Genomic DNA, 17,074 nt, shown 5'->3' on the forward strand with positions numbered 1-17,074 from the left:
TGCATGACTTCAAGGGCTTTGCTGCTTTGAGGTAGATGCTGATGCACATCCTGGTGCTTTGCTGAATAAGGCACCCCCTTGGTTTTCCAGATGTCCCTGTTTTCCCTCCACCTCATGCTTATTCTGCTGGAGAGAACAATCAGCTTCTGCTCCCTCAGGTTTTGCACCATCACTCTGACTGCTTATTTACAAGCTTAGCCTTTTCCAAATAGCTTACGTGCTGAGAGGGTTTTTTGGGATGTCACTAAACTCATGCCTTTTGTTTGGTACAGCCTGTTCAGAGGTGGTGCCACCATGCACTCCCTCTACGATGGGGAGCAGTGCACGGTGTGCAGCAGAGCCAGCGGTGTTCATCTGAGCTGAATTCATTCTGAGTAAAAACTGACTAATCTTCTCTAAGTCAGTGTAGCTCTGCTCTTTACACACAAAGCAAGCACAAATTAAGTTTAGGATAATTTCCATCTGCTTTTTCCTACCTTGGGACTAATCCCTGGCATTAAAAGATCCTCCAAGTAGAAGAGATGCATCCAAAGGGTGACTCTGGTTTGAGTCAAATACAGCTGAAGCTTGTGTTGCTGCAGGAGATTAGAGGAAAAAGGGAAAAGGTGTTTGCTGTGAGAGCGTGTCACAGTCTTGTTCTGGTGTGGATGCAGCAGAGGCAGGCAGTCTCCAGGTCTGTGTCCCACAGTTTGTGTGGTTCTGAAGCATCCACACATGCTGCAATACCAGCACAGCAGCTCCTAAAGCTGCACCTCCTCCAAGGACCAAGGGCTGAGTGACATGGTCTGGATTTACCAGGGAGTTGCAGGGAAATATAGAAATACTCGCTGTAAACTTCTGCTCTCTGTTACCTGTCCAGTAGGGAAAAAATTAGTTAAAAGTTCTGCCCAGGGTTAACCTGGTAAAAACTACACTGAGCTAAGGGAAGACAGTCAGCTCCTGTGCGAACTGGCACTACTGAAATGCCTCCTAAACACTCAGAAAGCTGGTGTCAGTGGGTCCTATCTTCTCAGCTGTCTCTGTGAGATTTTTCTAGTCCAGACAACAAAATTAATCCTTTTAAGTATTTTCACCATTACCCCAGAGTATGCTGGTCATAGTCGGGGTACTTGCCTATGGGTTACATTCCTACTCCTCTGCCTTTTCTTGGATTTCCCTGCTGAATGCAGATTCTGCATCTCAATCTGATTTTTTGTTATGTTTTCCAGACCCTCTGTCTGGAGTAGCCCTGCTAAATGAGGTGGCTTCTCTGTTTGCCACTGTTTCCTACTACTGCATTTGTCTGCTACTGCTTGGACCTTGTTCCTTGCAGGAGCTGAAGGAATTGTGTTCAGAAAAAGTGAATTCAATGAACTTCTTTTGGTTTTGTTACTCTCCTAACCCTCGTCACCCCAGCCTATCAAAGAAGCAAAATGTCTTCCTTCTAGCCTGGAAGAAGTAAGAGGATATTGTTAATTCCAGTTCCGTGTCCCTGGGGTGGGACAGCGCTCAAATATTGCCTCTGTTCATGTCCCTGTACCAGCATTTTTGTCCTCTTTCTTTCTGGGTTTGAAGTTGGAAAGATGGAGATGGTGTCTGGAAGAGATGGGAGATGATCTCTGTGTTCCCACTGGGAAAGGTTACTGGCAGTTGGCTGAATAACCATCTCTTTTCTTTTCCCAGGCTTCCTTCGCTGTGGTGCTGAGAAATTGAGTCTGCTCTGCACGGTGGGTTTGCAGTGCTGAACCCCTCCATCATTCGCGTGTCCTGTGTCGCTCAGGGCGGTAGGTTCCCTCTTCCACGGGGGTGGAAGCAGGTCAATTAAAGCTTCATTAAGCCTTTTGGAATATGACACTTTGGCAGTCTTTAAAAGAAGCTGTGTAATGCACCGCACCATGCTCTGCTTAACTCGATTTTGGGTTCATTTTATGCATTTAATATCCAGAACAAACTGGGGGATCGGCTGGAAGCGAGGGAAAGCCCTGCAGAAACAACTTGGCACCTCTTCCGTGTGAGTGGAGGGGCTGGAGGGGGCTGCAGAGCTCCCCTCCCTGCCCGCAGCTCCCAGCGCCGCCCGGCCCCGGTATTGTTGCTGCAGCTGGTGTTGTGAATCAGGCCGACGACAAGCGCTTCCTACAATCCGGCTATTTCACTACACCAGGGTTGCATCATACCACTCGCTTCGCTCTTCACCCGCCTCTGGAGCCCTCCTGTGCCTTCCGGAGCATCTCTGACTGTGCTGTGTTTAACAGACCCCCCCACTTAAGAGACTGATTTGTGCTATTTTGGGCAAATCAGCGGTTTTGATGAAACAGTGAGGTTCTGAAATAAAGCCACTTCTGCTGGTTGTGAGTCTGCTGGTGCATCTGTTGTGAGAGGAAGCTGGTGTCCACTTTGTGGAGGTTGTTGTGTGAGGTGCTGGGGTGAGGCTCTTTTCCTCGTCCCCACCTCTCCCTTGTCCCTGCTCTCAGGGCTCCGAGGTGCTCTGCAGTGCTGCGAGGGCTGAGCAGGGATGCAGACTGGGCTGCCTGCCCTCAGCTTCCCCGGTAAGCGGGGCTTGGGTGACCACGGCCGTCTGCCCTCGCACAAACAAGGGGGCTGGAGCAAGTCCTCAAAAATAGGTCAAAATTTGTGTGTGAATGCAAATACAGCCAGAGGCAGCACGGCAGGCCCAATTTTCCATTAACTTGCAAAGCCACACGGAGCTGAAATTCCAATGGGCTGCCCTCGAATTTTATTGCTGGCCTTGTTTGCTGTCTTTGCTGATCTTATCTGTAACTGCTTTCGTGGCACATGTGATAGGGGCTGCGGGAGTGTAAGAGGTGCCCATCCCTCCCCCTGTCCTCACCTCCTGTGGCTGTGGGGTTACGGCCACACAGCTTCAGCTCGTGTTTTGTGTGATGGGAGCAAGGGTTTCAGTGGCTTATTAATTCAGGGATGGGACAGGGGGCGGTTCTGAGCCCTGGGGGCCCAGTGGTACCCTGGGTCTGGAGGGGAAGGGGGCTGTGGGACCATGGGCATCTCTGCTGCCTGATACTGAGAGCTGCCAGCTCCCAGCCCTGAACAAGCACAGACAGACTTACACCACTCTGTGCACCCTGTCTTCTCCAGCAGCCTGGAATCTGAGTCCCAGCAGGGACATCCATTAGATCCCTTAATGTCACACTCCCCACTTCCCCCTGGTTTCACTGTGAGATAAAGGCGCCGTTCCCCTCCCCACATCCGGCCCAGCTCAATGCCACAGGCAGCATCTTGGAGACCAGCCAAGATGATTTACGGGATCTGACGGGTCTGGGGCAGTGTCCCAGGGAAGGGCGAGGGTGCGTGGGAGTCTTGCTCCCTTTTTCCATAATAAATCCCTGTGAACTGAATGTTCCTGGGTTGGGGCCGGAGGCAAACTCAGCACTGCATTTCTCTGCTGATCTGTCCTTGGGACTTAATCTCAAACCCGTTATCGCTGCCCCCATCAAGCGCTGGGAGGCAGTGATGCCCATTATGGTGGTTTTGGTATCCCTTCCAGCTATTTTTTTCCCCCTGACCAGCTCGGGGTGGTTCAAGCTGATTCCTTTCCTCTATTAGCATCGGTGGTGGGTGTGTGCCGGTCACCTCGCTCCGGTTTTGCGGGGTATAAAGCCGGCAAGCCCCTCTCCACCCTGTCCCCCACCTGGCAGGCTCCTGGGCAGGAGCAATGGCCGAGCTGCCCATCCCAGATCTGTCCCCAGCCCGCTGCAGCGGCCGCTTCACCATCAGCACCCTCCTGGGCATGGAGGAGGGGGGCCGGGGTCCCTACACACCCACCGAGGGGTCCAGCTGCGACAGCAGCCAGCCCACCCAGCTGTCCAGCAGCACCCTCTGCACCAGGACCTTCGGCTACAACACGGTGGATGTGGTGCCAGCCTACGAGCACTACGCCAACAGCAAGGGGGTGGGCGACCCCAGGAAGGGCAGGCCCTCGCTGGCTGACCTGCACTCCATCCTCAAGGTAACAGGGCGCTTGGCTGTACCCATAGCATCTCTGGCATCCCCTGGCCATGCTGCTGGTCCCTGCGAAGTGTCTGTGGTGGGTCACTCTGTCTCCTGCCTCTTGGTGCCGTAACTGGTGCTGTGCCGACTGCACATCCCCAAGAAGGCCCTGAGAGAAATCAGAGGATCCAGCTGTTTCCAGCTGTTTGCTCAACCAGAGCATTGCCTCCAGGAACAGCTGCCTGAAGTCCACCCTCACCTGCCTTCCCCTCGTCCCACAGCCTGACCCGGGCCGCCTTCGCACGCCGGTGTCTGACCTGCATCAGAGCAATGGCCTGCCAGAGGCCGGGTCGGAGGCTGGGCTGGAGGAGGCAGAAGGGGAGCCAGGCAGAGACTCCGTGCCAGAACCTGTCCGCTTTGGGTGGGTGAAGGGCGTCATGGTGAGTGTGATCCATTCCCCCATGGAGCATCCTCCTGCCCTCCTACCTCGTAAGCATTTTTCCCTTGTTGCATTTTCCCCAATGTCTATATTTTTGCAAGCACATGTGCTTTGAGAAATTCCCTGCTCTCCTCAGCAGGGTGGTTTTCTCTGAGGAGCAGCAGAGCTGGCATGGTTTGGCCACCCCCAGGTGTCAATGCCCTGATGGCCAGTTCCCCTCTGTCCCCCCTCAGATTCGCTGCATGCTGAACATTTGGGGAGTCATCCTCTACTTGCGCTTGCCCTGGATCACCGCCCAGGCAGGAATTGGTGGGTGCTGCGGTTCACCGTGGGCTGGACAGTGGCGCTGGGCCCATCGTCACCCAAACACCTGGGGTGTGGTGGGACTCCTAGGGATGGCTGGGGGGCTAGAGGATCCAGCAGTGAAGCAATGCCCTTTCCCCGCAGCCCTGACATGGGTCATCATCCTCATGTCTGTGACAGTGACCACCATAACCGGCTTGTCCATCTCTGCCATATCCACCAATGGCAAAGTGAAGTCAGGTAGTGTGTTCCCTCCTGGCCACTCCAGGGCTCTCTTTATCCTGGGGCTGCCCCATGGATGTGAACTCCTGGCATGGGAGGTGTGGGGGAACCCCAAAAACATAGGAGAAGCAGTAACGCCATGGGGCGTTCCCTGCCTCAGGAGGCACCTACTTCCTCATCTCGCGGAGCCTCGGGCCGGAGCTGGGCGGCTCCATCGGGCTGATCTTTGCCTTTGCCAACGCGGTGGCCGTGGCCATGCACACAGTGGGCTTTGCTGAAACTGTCCGGGACCTGCTGCAGGTAAGAGAGCAGCTCTGTGTCCTCTGGGTCCTAGTGTCCCCTGTACCACTCCATCCCCACCTTCTCCTTGCACAACTTGTGTTGATTATCAATATTTGCGTTATCATTGGACCACTGTCAATAATAATCAAACAATGATAATCAAACAGTGGCTGCTAAAACTCACTGGAAAAATCAGTGGTTTGGTTAGGAAGAGGGTTATTTCTATGTAGTGAATAGTTCCCTTTCCTCAGGAGCACAATTCCCTCATCGTGGACCCCACCAATGACATCCGAATCATTGGGGTCATCACTGTGACGGTGCTGCTGGGCATCTCCCTGGCTGGCATGGAATGGGAGGCCAAGGTAACCCTCATTCCTGCTCACATTTTTCTCCTGGGCTGGTAAGACCTGTCCCTGCTGGCCACCAGGCAATTGAGGAGCAGAGGATGCCTGTAGCTCCCCAAAAATGGGCATGGGTTTCTCCTAATGCATTCTTCACTCTTTCTGTGCCCAAATGCCCAATCCTTCAGCTGGCTCTTTCTGGTCTGGCAGGCACAGATACTGTTCTTCCTGGTCATCTTGGTTTCCTTCATTAACTACCTGGTGGGGACAGTGATCCCAGCCACCGCTGAGAAGCAAGCAAAAGGCTTCTTCAGCTACCGAGGTGGGTCCACCACAGGCTGAGGTTGCACTCAGCAGGTCCAAGTGCATCTCTGGAGCCTGGCTCTTTGCTGCAGTTTGGGGAGATGTTTGCTATGGGAAGATGCTCCTTGCTGAGAGACATCATTAAAAGCACAGTGTCCCCTCCCATGGAGTCCCTGCCATCAGCACTACGCCCCTAGCCAGTGTTGAGGTGCTTTAGCCAGGAAAAAAGTAGCCAAGAGGCCTGAAATGCTTCTCTTCTGCTTCTTCCCCAGCTGATATCTTTGCTCAGAACTTTGTGCCCAACTGGCGTGGACCTGAGGGCTCCTTCTTTGGCTTGTTTTCCATTTTCTTCCCATCTGCAACCGGCATCCTGGCTGGGGCCAACATTTCGGGTGACCTGAAGGTGGGTTGTGACTGTTGCTGCCTGAGCCAGTGTTTCTCAGGGCTCAAACCCTATTTTCCCCAAGGCTTTCATTTTGATCCAACCATTAGACTTTGTTTTATTTCTTATGGAAACTTTGGGCTCAGCCAGGAGATGCTCTGTGGCTTTGTGATACAGTGAATTAAAATTCCTCCTGTACAGCAGCCACAAATAAGCTGCCTACATTAGCACTGCTGCTGAAAACTTGTCTTACATATCTCTGCAACTCCCTTGGGCAGGATCCTGCCGTGGCCATCCCCAAGGGCACCTTGATGGCCATCTTCTGGACCACTGTGTCCTACCTGGTGCTTTCCGCTACCATTGGTAAGCAGCATGTCCTCAGGTGCAATGGGTGAAGGGGCTGGGTGGGTGGGCTGGCCCCTACCCAAAATTAATGGCCTGGGAGCGTGCAGGGGCATAGGAGCCAGGAGCAAGCTGTGGGCACTAGCACTGATATCCCAGTGTGAGTGCCACAGGTGCCAGACCTTGTTCCTACCCCCACGTGGGGCAAAGTCATCCTGGGTGGGCAGCGGAGCTCCTGGCATTGCTCAAAGCCCCATGGCAGAGACTCCAACATTGGGAGTTGTCACGAACAATGGGATGTGGGGCTGGGCTTCCTGAAACCGTGGAGAGGTGCCAGCCCTGCTCTAGCCCTGTGTGTCCCCCCAGGTGCCTGTGTGGTCCGAGATGCCTCAGGCAGCCTGAACGACAGCGTGGCCGTGGGCTCGCCAGGCTGTGAGGGACTGGCCTGCAGCTTCGGCTGGAACTTCACTGCCTGCGCCCAACAGCAGAGCTGCCGATATGGGCTCAGCAACTACTACCAGGTACTGCTCAGAGCCATGACCAGCCCCTGTTCCTGCTCCTGGCCAGGTTTGTGCTGCAATGGATGGCTTTCCCAGGGCAGCTGCATCCTGGGGGGCACCCATGCTCTTGAAACAGCCATTTTTTAACAGGAAGGCACCAGGGATTGGCCTTTTGGATGTGGGTGGACTTTGCTGCCTGGATAATGTGAAAGGAAATGCAGCAGGATGGGGCCTGGGGCTGGAAATCTCTCAGGGTTGAGGTGGAGGTTGGTGCACCAGAGACGCTGATCCCCTGGTTTTCATGCAGAGCATGAGCATGGTGTCTGGATTTGGCCCCCTCATTACAGCAGGAATCTTTGGTGCTACTCTCTCCTCAGCATTGGCCTGCCTTGTCTCAGCCCCCAAAGTCTTCCAGGTGAGGAGGTGGTGTCTGCACACCCCAGCCCCTCTCCCTGAGCTCAGCAGTGAGTGATGCTTATTGGTGCAGGGCTCTGCATTCGTGAGCAGCCTTGGGGCCAGGAGGATGCTGCTGTCAACACAGGGCCTGGGTCCAGTTTGGCCCTTGCTCTTATGGATGCAGGAGCCACCACGGCACTGCCATCCCATGTCCCTGGCAAAGCCTGCTGTCCCCACTGTGTCTCTCTTTGCAGTGTCTCTGCAAGGACCAGCTCTATCCCCTCATCGGCTTCTTCGGGAAGGGCTATGGGAGGAACAGCGAGCCCATCCGTGGCTACATGCTCACCTATGTCATTGCCATTGGCTTCATACTCATCGGTAGGTGCTTGCTGCCCCAGTACCCTCCTGCAGCTTGCCACCAGCAGGGTGGCTCAGCCTCCACCTCTGACAGCTCACTCTCTTTCTCCTCCTCCCACAGCTGAGCTCAATGCCATCGCCCCCATCATCTCCAACTTCTTCCTCTGCTCCTACGCCCTCATCAACTTCAGCTGCTTCCACGCCTCCATCACCAACTCCCCAGGTGGGCTGTGCCAGCCACGCCGTGCCCTGCGGCGGCCAGCTCCCCGTCCGGCTCCGCCTCCCGGCAGCGGCCGCTGTGTGTGTTTGCGTGCAGGCTGGCGACCCTCCTTTCGGTATTACAGCAAGTGGGCTGCACTCTTTGGAGCTGCTGTCTCAGTGGTGATCATGTTCCTGCTGACCTGGTGGGCAGCCCTCATTGCCTTCGGGATCGTCATCTTCCTCCTGGGATACGTCCTCTACAAAAAGCCAGGTGGGTGGTGGTAACCTGGCACCGGCGATGCCCCAGAAGGTGTCTGGCCCTGTTGCTAATCCATCTTCCCCATGCAGATGTCAACTGGGGCTCCTCCATGCAAGCCAGCTCCTACAACATGGCCCTCAACTACTCAGTGGGGCTCAGCGAAGTGGATGAGCACATCAAGAACTACAGGCAAGGGCAGCTCATTGCAGTGCAGGGCATGGAGGGAGTGGGATGAAGAGCCAGCTCCTGCCTCCGGTAAACCCAGGGAGGCATTGTGCCCATGGCCACATCCTCACCACCACCCTCAGGAACCAGGAGTTACAGCAAAATGTGTCTGTCTCCAAAATCCCATGTCTGTGCCATGTAAGGTAGAAATCTGGGCAAACCCTGCCCTCCCTGTACCAGGCAGACACAGTCACATTAGTGTCATCTGATATAAAAAGACCAAAGAGTGAGACTGGAGCCTCAGGCCACATAATGTTTTCTCATTCTAAAGATGCTCCCTATAGTTGCCACTGGCCAAGCACGGGAGCAGAAACATGACTCATTCCAAAAGGGCTGGGTGCCTCCAAAGTACTATTCCTCACTCCCTTTTTCCCCCGCCTGCAGACCGCAGTGCCTGGTGCTGACTGGCCCACCCAACTTCCGCCCGGCACTGGTGGATTTTGTGGGGACCTTCACCAAGAACCTCAGCCTGATGCTCTGTGGCAACGTGCTGATTGTGAGTCACCTGCAGAAGCTGGTTGGTTCCTTGTCCTGGGGGCTCTGGCCACCAGTGGGTGGTGGGCTGGGAAATCCAGTTGTATCCTGGTAGACTCACAGGGTGGAGGTTGAAATCTGCCCACTTGTGTGCTGCTGGAAGATGAAATGTGTCAACTGGAAGCCTCTTGGAGTTATTAAGCAATATTGGTGAAGCATCAGGATGTCCCTGTGGGCTTATGGCTTCCCTTTGCCAATTAATTGAAGAAGATTTGGAAGGATGAGGTAGTTGCTCAGAGGACAGGGGGATCCTGCAGCCCTGAAGTCTCCATAGCAATTGGGTGCAGTAAGAACCAGCTTATCTGCACCCACTGGACTGCTGGGATTGTGTGCACTGGCTGCTGACTCCCTGGATTCACTGGTTTTCTTGGCTGTGATTGCAACCTCCCATGTGTGCAGTGGTTACATCCACCTCTTGCCAATGATTTAGGAAGAGAGAAGTAGAAGTCCTTGGTGGCAAGTCAGTTGGAAGGGGCTGCCTGAACCCCTGCTCCTGATTCCTGCAGGGACCGCGGAAGCAGAAGATGCCGGAGTCCCGGCTGATGGCAGACGGCCACACTAAGTGGCTAATGAAGAGGAAGATCAAGGCTTTCTACACAGATGTGGTGGCTGAGGATTTGAGAAGTGGTGTCCAAATGCTCATCCAGGTACAGCCATCATTGGCCTTCCAGCAGCGGGGTCCCTCCTCTTTGTCACAGCCTGGGGGAGTTCTGACCTCCCTCCGCGATCTCCAGGCACCCCCCTGTGTTGCTCCCCCATGGAGTGGACAGACACCTCCTGTGTCCGTCTGTCCCTGCAGAGGGGTCTCATGGGGACATCTATCTGTAGGCTGCTGGCCTCGGGAAGATGAGACCTAACATCTTAGTGCTGGGCTACAAGAGGAACTGGCGGACGGCACCTCCACAGAGCCTGGAGGACTACGTGGGCATCCTGCAGTACGGCCACACTGGCTCCTCCACCTCCCGGGGACACTGGCACCCGGTGGTGGCCCCGCGGTCGCTGACGGCTGCAGTCACGTGCTCAGGGTCCAGCTGGGCTGACAGTGCACCCTCCATTAACTGCCTTCTCCTCCCTCCTTCCAGCGACGCGTTCGATTTCAAGTACGGCGTGTGCTTAATGCGGATGAAGGAAGGGCTGAATGTTTCCCGAGTGCTGCAGGCACATGGTAAGGGGGTTGGGTCTGCCAGGGATGCACAGAGACGTGGAGCTGTGGGATGTGCCAGCCAGCACCATGCCCCCAGACAAAGGCCACAGCCTGGCGGGACATCACTCCTGTGCTGGGACCAAAGGGGATGGGGACAATGAGGCACTGCCGTGCTGCCCTTGCCCTTCTCCTCCCTCCTCAGTTAACCCCACATTTGAGGCAGCAGAGCACCCCGAGAACGGCACTGGCAGCAGAGCAGCCCCAGACACAGGTAGGTTGGTCCTGGCTTGTGACTGCCCAGAGCAACCCCAGCTCTGAGGATTATTTTGCAGCCAGGGTGGGGGTTTCAAGCACTGATGGGGAGCAGGGCTGGGACCAGGAAGAAGTGATGTCTTTAATCCATGGCTGGTGGTGCCCTTTGCTGACACCAGGACCCTCTTGCCCCAGCAGTGGACTCCACCACCGTGGCCAGTGAGCAGCAGGCGAGCACCATCTTCCAGAGCAAGCAGGGCAAGAAGACCATTGACATTTACTGGCTCTTTGATGATGGAGGTAACCCTCACCTTCCATCTGTCCAGATAGCGAGCCCAGCACCTCCACTGCGGTGCCCAGGAGGGCTCAGCCCTGCCAAATGGGGCCAGAGCATCCCTGGCCTTTGGCACCAAGGAAGCACTGCTGAGCCTGGGGGTCCCTGCTGCATCTCCCTCTGGGTGTTTTGGGGCCAGGTCTCACGCTGCTCATCCCCTACCTCCTGGGGCGCAAGAAGCGGTGGGGAAAGTGCAAAATCCGGGTGTTTGTCGGCGGGCAGATCAACAGGATGGACGAGGAGAGGAAGGCGTAAGTGCTGGTGGCCACTGCACCTCTTAGCCACTTGGCCACTGCCACTGTCCTGTGGGTGGTGACACAAGCTGCTTCCTATCCTGCTGAGCGCTCCCAGCTTTGCCATAATGGGATATGTGAGCTCTGACCTGGCTGCTTTGCTTCACTTCTCTGGAAATCAATGTGGCTGCAGAGTGGGAAAACCCAAAAGTGCAAACTGAGGCCAGCAGCAAGGTTCTCTGCTGTGGCAGGTCCCTGTCAGAGCTACCATTCCCTGCTAACTTTGGGAAAATATGTCCTTTTCCCTCCATTAGGATTGTCTCTCTACTGAGCAAGTTCCGCCTTGGCTTCCATGAGGTCCACATCCTCCCTGACATCAACCAGAAACCCCGGCCAGAGCAGTAACCACCCCCCTTCCCTGCCCTATGCCCCCACAGCACCCCCAAACCTGCCCAGACCCTCTTCCTTGGCACTGTCTGCTTGTGTTGCAGCATCAAGAGATTTGATGAACTCATCGCTCCCTTCAGGCTGAACGATGGCTTCAAAGACGAGGCCACAGTGAATGAGATGAGACAGGGCTGTCCCTGGAAGATTTCTGATGAGGAGGTCGATAAAAACAGAGCCAAGGTAGTACCAGTGCCAGGGGAGCTCCTGCAAAGGGTCTCCTGCTTTTTAAACAAAATTTAGTTTTTGTGGAAAGCATTATTTTGTGTTTCTCGATGCTCTTTGCTCCACAGTCGCTCCGACAAGTGAGGCTCAATGAGATTTTGCTGGATTACTCGCGGGATGCAGCACTCATAGCCATGTAGGTGCCAGTAATGCCCTCACGCCTGTTTCCTGCCCCATGGGAACGGTCCCTCGGGATGTTCACCCCTCCCTGGGTGGGAAGGTCCTGCACAGACACCCTAGTGCTCTGGTGAGAGTGCCGCACCACAGGGAAAAGCCCTTGGAAGACACCAAGGGCTCTAGCTTGGGTCCTGTCAGGTGGGAGGATGTGGTGCCCCTTTTTAGGGAAATAACCTGCCATGGAGTGAGAAAGGGGCTGTGGCGGGGCTCGGTGCCGGCCCTGCCTCAGCCCCTCCTCGCTGTGCCGCAGCACTCCGCCCATCGGCAGGAAGGGCCGCTGCCCCAGCTCCCTCTACATGGCCTGGCTCGAGACCCTCTCTCAGGACCTGAGACCCCCCATCATCCTCACACGAGGAAACCAAGAGAACGTGTTGACCTTTTACTGCCAATAAAACCTCCTGGATTCCTGATGACTTGGGATGTGAATTTTTCAGGCCAGTTTTGGTCCTGCAGCATGCTCCTGTGGGAGAGCAGTGAAGGCAGGGTGGTTACCAGCCCTCTGGAAATGCCCACCAGGCACAGCTGCCACCCTCTTACAAACACTTGTTTGGCCCATCTCAGGCTCTGTAGATTGTACATCGATAAACAGCAATGCTGGCCCTGCAGTGCTGGTGCTGCTCTGGCCTGGGCTTAGCCAGAGCCAGGCAGGGGAGTTGTGGGGTCCTGTGCCTCCATGCCCAGGAGAGCCCATGTGGCGTGCAGGGACTGAACGCTGGCCCAACAAAGCCACTGGCCCAGGGTGGAACAGCCCCAGGGGCTGGGAACAGGTCAGCACCAAGCCTAGGGGCTACAGGGTCCCAGCATGTCCCCTCAGGGACAACAGCTCAGCCTGTCCCCAACAACTGAGCAGCAGTGAGATGTCACCTCAGACTGTGGTGCCAGGCTGCAGATGCAGGTCCAGCTCCTAATGCAGACAACATTTACCACCAGAAGCAGGACATTTCTGGTGCTGATAGCCCCAGGCAAAGCAGGAGTGCAGCTCATTTGCAAAAGCACAACCCAGGCCCCCTTGTCCTGCTGCAGAAGAAACACACAACATTCATTCACCTCAAGAGTTACAGAATTTACTGATAATCACCACCACGATTAGGAGTGTCAGTAGAAAAATAAAATGTACAGACTTTTCAATCATACAAAGATTTGTTCATGACAGCCACAGCTGTGAGCAAGAGGAAGCCGGGTGGGGGCAGAGGGGATGTCACACACGGGGAGCAGGGCTAGGAGCCTCAGCTTAAGTGGGTGTTCCTCCAGGGCTGGCAGCTTCTCCAGAAGGTGCTTCCTTAACCAGCACACTGGCTGGGCTCCCCAGCAGAGGCTCACAGCACTGCTGAGCCCAGGACACCTCAGTGTTGATGTTTTTGCCAGCTCTTTGCAGTTTTTGACAAGTTTGACCAAGCAAAGTCTACCAATACCTGATGAAAATTGAAGGGATTCCTCCACACGCCTCACTTGGAATAAAGGAATGGAAAGGGAATGCCAAACCAATTAAGGGATGAAACTGCCACCAGTGCTTCACCTGCCATCTGGTGCTTCAGCTCAAGGCTGCTCCTCCTTTCTGCTCAGCTCTGGTTTTACTGGAGAGGGAGGGTTGGCAGCAGCAGCCAGCAGAGTGGAGGATGCTCTGTGAGCACCAAGGTGACACAAAGCACTTGCCTCCTGTGCTCATATGTCAAGACAAATCAGCTGATTGTTCACCTTTTATGCAAGAATTCCCTGAAAATTTCACAGCATCCAGGCATAGAGAAACATTGCCAGCTCCAAACAGGGTCAAGCTGCCAACTCTTCAAGTAAGCCAGAACCCCTTCAAAACAGACTCTCAGAGAGCCCAAGGGATAGAAAACGGGAGGATTTCAGTTCACCCAGCACTGAGTGACTTTACTGAGCAATTTTCACTTTTTCTGAGCTCTGTAACACCCCCATTTGCGTCCTGCACCCCTTAGCCCTGTTCCTGCAAGGAAATCTCTTGCTGTAGCACAGGGCACATGGATAAAGTGCTTTCTCAGTTGCAATCAGCTTAATGGCTATTGAGTGGTGCCAGGCACCAGTGCAGGGTAAAGGAGAGCACAGCGGGTGCTCAGGATATTGGTGTCTGCTGTCCCCTGAAAGGTAAAGCCAGACCCACCCTATTCAAATTCCATGAGATACTTTTAATCCATCCAGGAAAACACAGGATAACTCCTGTAAATTAAACTGTGCACTCTGTACACATGCTGAAATACAAAGTGGGAAGGGGGAAAAGAAAGCAAACTTATTCCTCCTTTCATTGTTTCTGCCCTGGCAGGAAGACTGGCTGTCTACAAGCAGCACAGCACACAGGGCTCTCCACAGATCCAGGGTTTAGTATATGTTACACCACTTGGACCTCACCCACCTAAGGGGAGGGATTCACATTAAATTATTTCCTAAACTGTGCATCTATATTCCCTGAATTAACATAGGCTAAAACTTAGAGTAATCTCAGTTAGTAGCTCCTGCAAAACACCTCTCACCATTGACAGACCCCTCTCGAGAAGTCTGTGCATAGAGAAACCCTTTTCCATGATAAACACAGTGCCGTGTTGAAGGATCACAGAATCAATTTAGTTTAGAAAAGCCCTCTAAGATCCAGTCCAACGTTTGACGGGTCACCCCCTCGTCATCCAGACCATGGCACTAAGGGCCACGTCCAGTCATTCCAGCACTGAGGACGAGGGCTCCTGCAGATAAACGGCCCTAGGAAATGCTGCAGGTACAAAGGAACTGATTTGGAAACCAGAGGAATTCAATGCAGACACAGATGGGAACTGTGCCCTGAAAGGCTGGACACAGACAGTGCTTTCCCTCTGCAGCCCACAGCTGTCAGCTGGGTACAAACACAGACCACAGCAAACCCCTAGGGGTGGCTGCACTGCCCAGCCCATCCCTGGAATTCACCCTTGGCTTCCCCAAAGAACCAAGCCCCAGGAAGCACTCAGTTAGCTGCTCCAGTGCCCCAGCCACGCAGCACAACTCCAGGCACAAGTGCAGAGCTACCAATTAGTTAAAAGTCACTTAAAACCAAAACAAACTAAAACAATTGATGAGGAGACAGTACTGCCTGTGGAGAAGGGTTGATTTGGGGCTGTGCTCACATGGACACAGGAATCTGCCAGGAGCCTTGCAGCTCTCCCAGCCCCCGGCACGCTGCTGGCTGGATGCTGATAATGTGGCACACTCCCTGCACTGGGGACACCCCGGGTCACAGCCCAGCCTGGCCATGCAGCTCTCAGCAGCAGCAGGGATTCTATCCTAGCTGGCCAGTGCCACTTCCAGACACTGCGGACACCCAGCTCCGCCACACCAACACGAACAGCATCAGCAAAGGAGAACAGGGTCATTTGAAAACACAAGTCTCCTTCAAAGCCTGAGGAGAGCTGCGCATGCCCACATGCACACCTGGGGTTTCTGGAGTGCCCATTCCACTCTGCTCTGCCTCTGAGCAAAACATTCGCAGGGACAGAAGAGCTTTGCTGTAATAAAATTTGCAAAATCTTTTTCATACCAGTCATTTCCCCCATGCAGCATTCACAGCCAGAGTTCCCAGACACAAATTTGCACTCTCATCCATCTAAAATGAGCTCTCCTTTTGCTGCTCCCAAATCCACTATGGCTATGACCTGGTATTAAGAAGTTTGGGCTAGGAAGAAAACTATTTTTTAATTTAAAAACTGACATTAAAAGAGCTTCAGGTTCACTGAAAACCAAGCAAAAAAGTGGTGAGTGAGCTCTGAGGACATGATGTCACTCTGGTCCTGTTCCTACCCCAGCACAGCTGGTGTCACATTTTAGTCATGTCCTGTTACCACAATTCCTCACTGGTGAAAGGGTCTCCTCCTCTGGTAGCCATTTTCCTACCCTCCAAAGAAATAAAGTTTCACTTGGCACTTAATGTTACCAAAAAGTAACAAAATTCACAATTTTAAAATTTCAAGCCGGGCTGGAGGCAGGAGCAAGCCGTCCCAATTCCTTAAATCAGCAGAAGAAACACAAGGCTGGAGCTGTGCTCCCTGTGTTTTGTTCTGAGGCAGCAGGTCCTTTGCTCGCCCTCTGGCTTGTGTTCTCCAGCCTCTCCAGAGGAGCTACAGAGTGGCCAGAATGCGCAGGAAGGAAACCACCACCACACAGAACGTCTGGCCCACGCCAAAAATGAGGGCCTCAAAGGGAATCATTTTCTTCCCCGCAGCTCTGTAAACTCCAGCAATGGCAGCACCTGTGGACAGGGGGAAAAGCCAAGACGTGAACGTGAGACAGCTGCTCTGCACAGGGATGAAGGGGGAGCCTCAGGATGTGAGGCTGGGGCAGAGAACAGCGGGGTCTGAGCCTCTCCCTGCTCACCAGCAGGCAAGAGTGCTGGGCTGGGGATGTCTGACAAACCTCAGCCAGGAACTAGTGCTTGCTGGTGGCAGTGGGTGAACCGGTGCTGAAACTCTGCTGAGGCCTCCAGCAGCTGTGGGGATCGGGGTGGTTTGGGACATACCCTTGTCACAAGATCCCACAGCCCACGGGCTGCAAACCTCACCCAGTTCTGGGCACTGACCCCAAACCTCTGAGAGATTTTCCTCCGGGTGCTCAGAAATGTGAAATGTGAAAGGCCCCTTGGCTCTGCACCCGATGGGCACGTTTGGTATGCCCGATGCAGGGCTCGACACGGGGTACGGTCCAACCCTTCCAAACGTGGAGCAAGCAGGAAATAAAGCCAGAACGGTACTCTCCATCCCGGGGAACACCGCCATTCCACGCGCTCCCGAAGGCAACCTCTGACCACCACAGCCCCCGGCCGACAGCGCCGGGCACTTGCCGTACTTGTGAGGGTGCCGGCGGTGATGGGTCCCACGATGCCCATCAGCAGGACGCTCACGGACATGAACCTGCCGTACTTGTGGTGCCGGAGCGTGAACAGGGCGAGCAACGCGGCCGGGACGTGGAAGGCAAGGGAGGAGACGAGTGCCCACAGGAAGACGCCGTACCACATCTCTGCGGAGAGAAGGGCGGTGAGGGCGGCCCGGGGCCCGCAGGCCTCCAGCGGCCCCGGCGGGGGGACGCCGCTCCGAGCGGGGAGGTACCTGGGAAGGTGGAGAGCGGGCTGGAGTAGGTGGTGGTGCCATTGCCCACGCGGGGCACGAGGCGAAGGCTGAGGATCTGCTGCAGGAGCCCCCCGCCACCGCCGCCCGCTTCGCCGCCGTCCATCCCCGCACCCGCCCCGCCGCCATCCGCCACCG

The 17,074-nt window shown here is 54.8% G+C and overlaps 2 protein-coding genes across 5 annotated transcripts; one reads left to right on the forward strand and one right to left on the reverse strand.

Moving 5' to 3' along the window:
* The first annotated feature begins 3,667 nt into the window (after positions 1–3,667).
* SLC12A3 (solute carrier family 12 member 3) lies at positions 3,668–12,247 on the forward strand. Of its 4 annotated transcripts, none has more exons than XM_038148297.1 (26): positions 3,668–3,961; positions 4,224–4,382; positions 4,615–4,690; positions 4,829–4,924; positions 5,067–5,206; positions 5,440–5,550; positions 5,740–5,851; positions 6,105–6,235; positions 6,493–6,577; positions 6,923–7,077; positions 7,364–7,471; positions 7,707–7,830; positions 7,931–8,032; positions 8,126–8,281; positions 8,359–8,458; positions 8,879–8,990; positions 9,535–9,675; positions 9,857–9,963; positions 10,111–10,193; positions 10,375–10,443; positions 10,620–10,724; positions 10,898–11,009; positions 11,306–11,392; positions 11,483–11,618; positions 11,729–11,796; positions 12,088–12,247. In XM_038148297.1, the coding sequence occupies exons 1-26, from the start codon at positions 3,668–3,670 to the stop codon at positions 12,227–12,229; spliced, it is 3,111 nt and encodes a 1,036-aa protein (XP_038004225.1). In that variant the 3' UTR covers positions 12,230–12,247. The 4 variants fall into 4 exon arrangements, 3 of the variants coding, with proteins under 3 accessions (XP_038004225.1, XP_038004227.1, XP_038004226.1); XM_038148299.1 differs by having other exon boundaries at positions 11,519–11,618; XM_038148298.1 differs by having other exon boundaries at positions 10,623–10,724; positions 12,088–12,229.
* Positions 12,248–12,887: 640 nt separating this feature from the next.
* On the reverse strand, positions 12,888–17,062 carry TMEM170A (transmembrane protein 170A). The gene is made up of 3 exons (XM_038148300.1): positions 16,919–17,062; positions 16,659–16,829; positions 12,888–16,065 (listed from the first exon to the last, which is right to left on the reverse strand). Exons 1-3 carry the CDS (start codon positions 17,040–17,042, stop codon positions 15,935–15,937), a joined length of 426 nt encoding a protein of 141 aa, XP_038004228.1. The 5' UTR covers positions 17,043–17,062; the 3' UTR covers positions 12,888–15,934.
* Between the last annotated feature and the right edge of the window lie 12 nt (positions 17,063–17,074).

This window comes from Motacilla alba, chromosome 11 (genome assembly GCF_015832195.1).
Source record: "Motacilla alba alba isolate MOTALB_02 chromosome 11, Motacilla_alba_V1.0_pri, whole genome shotgun sequence".
Lineage (NCBI taxonomy): Eukaryota > Metazoa > Chordata > Aves > Passeriformes > Motacillidae > Motacilla > Motacilla alba.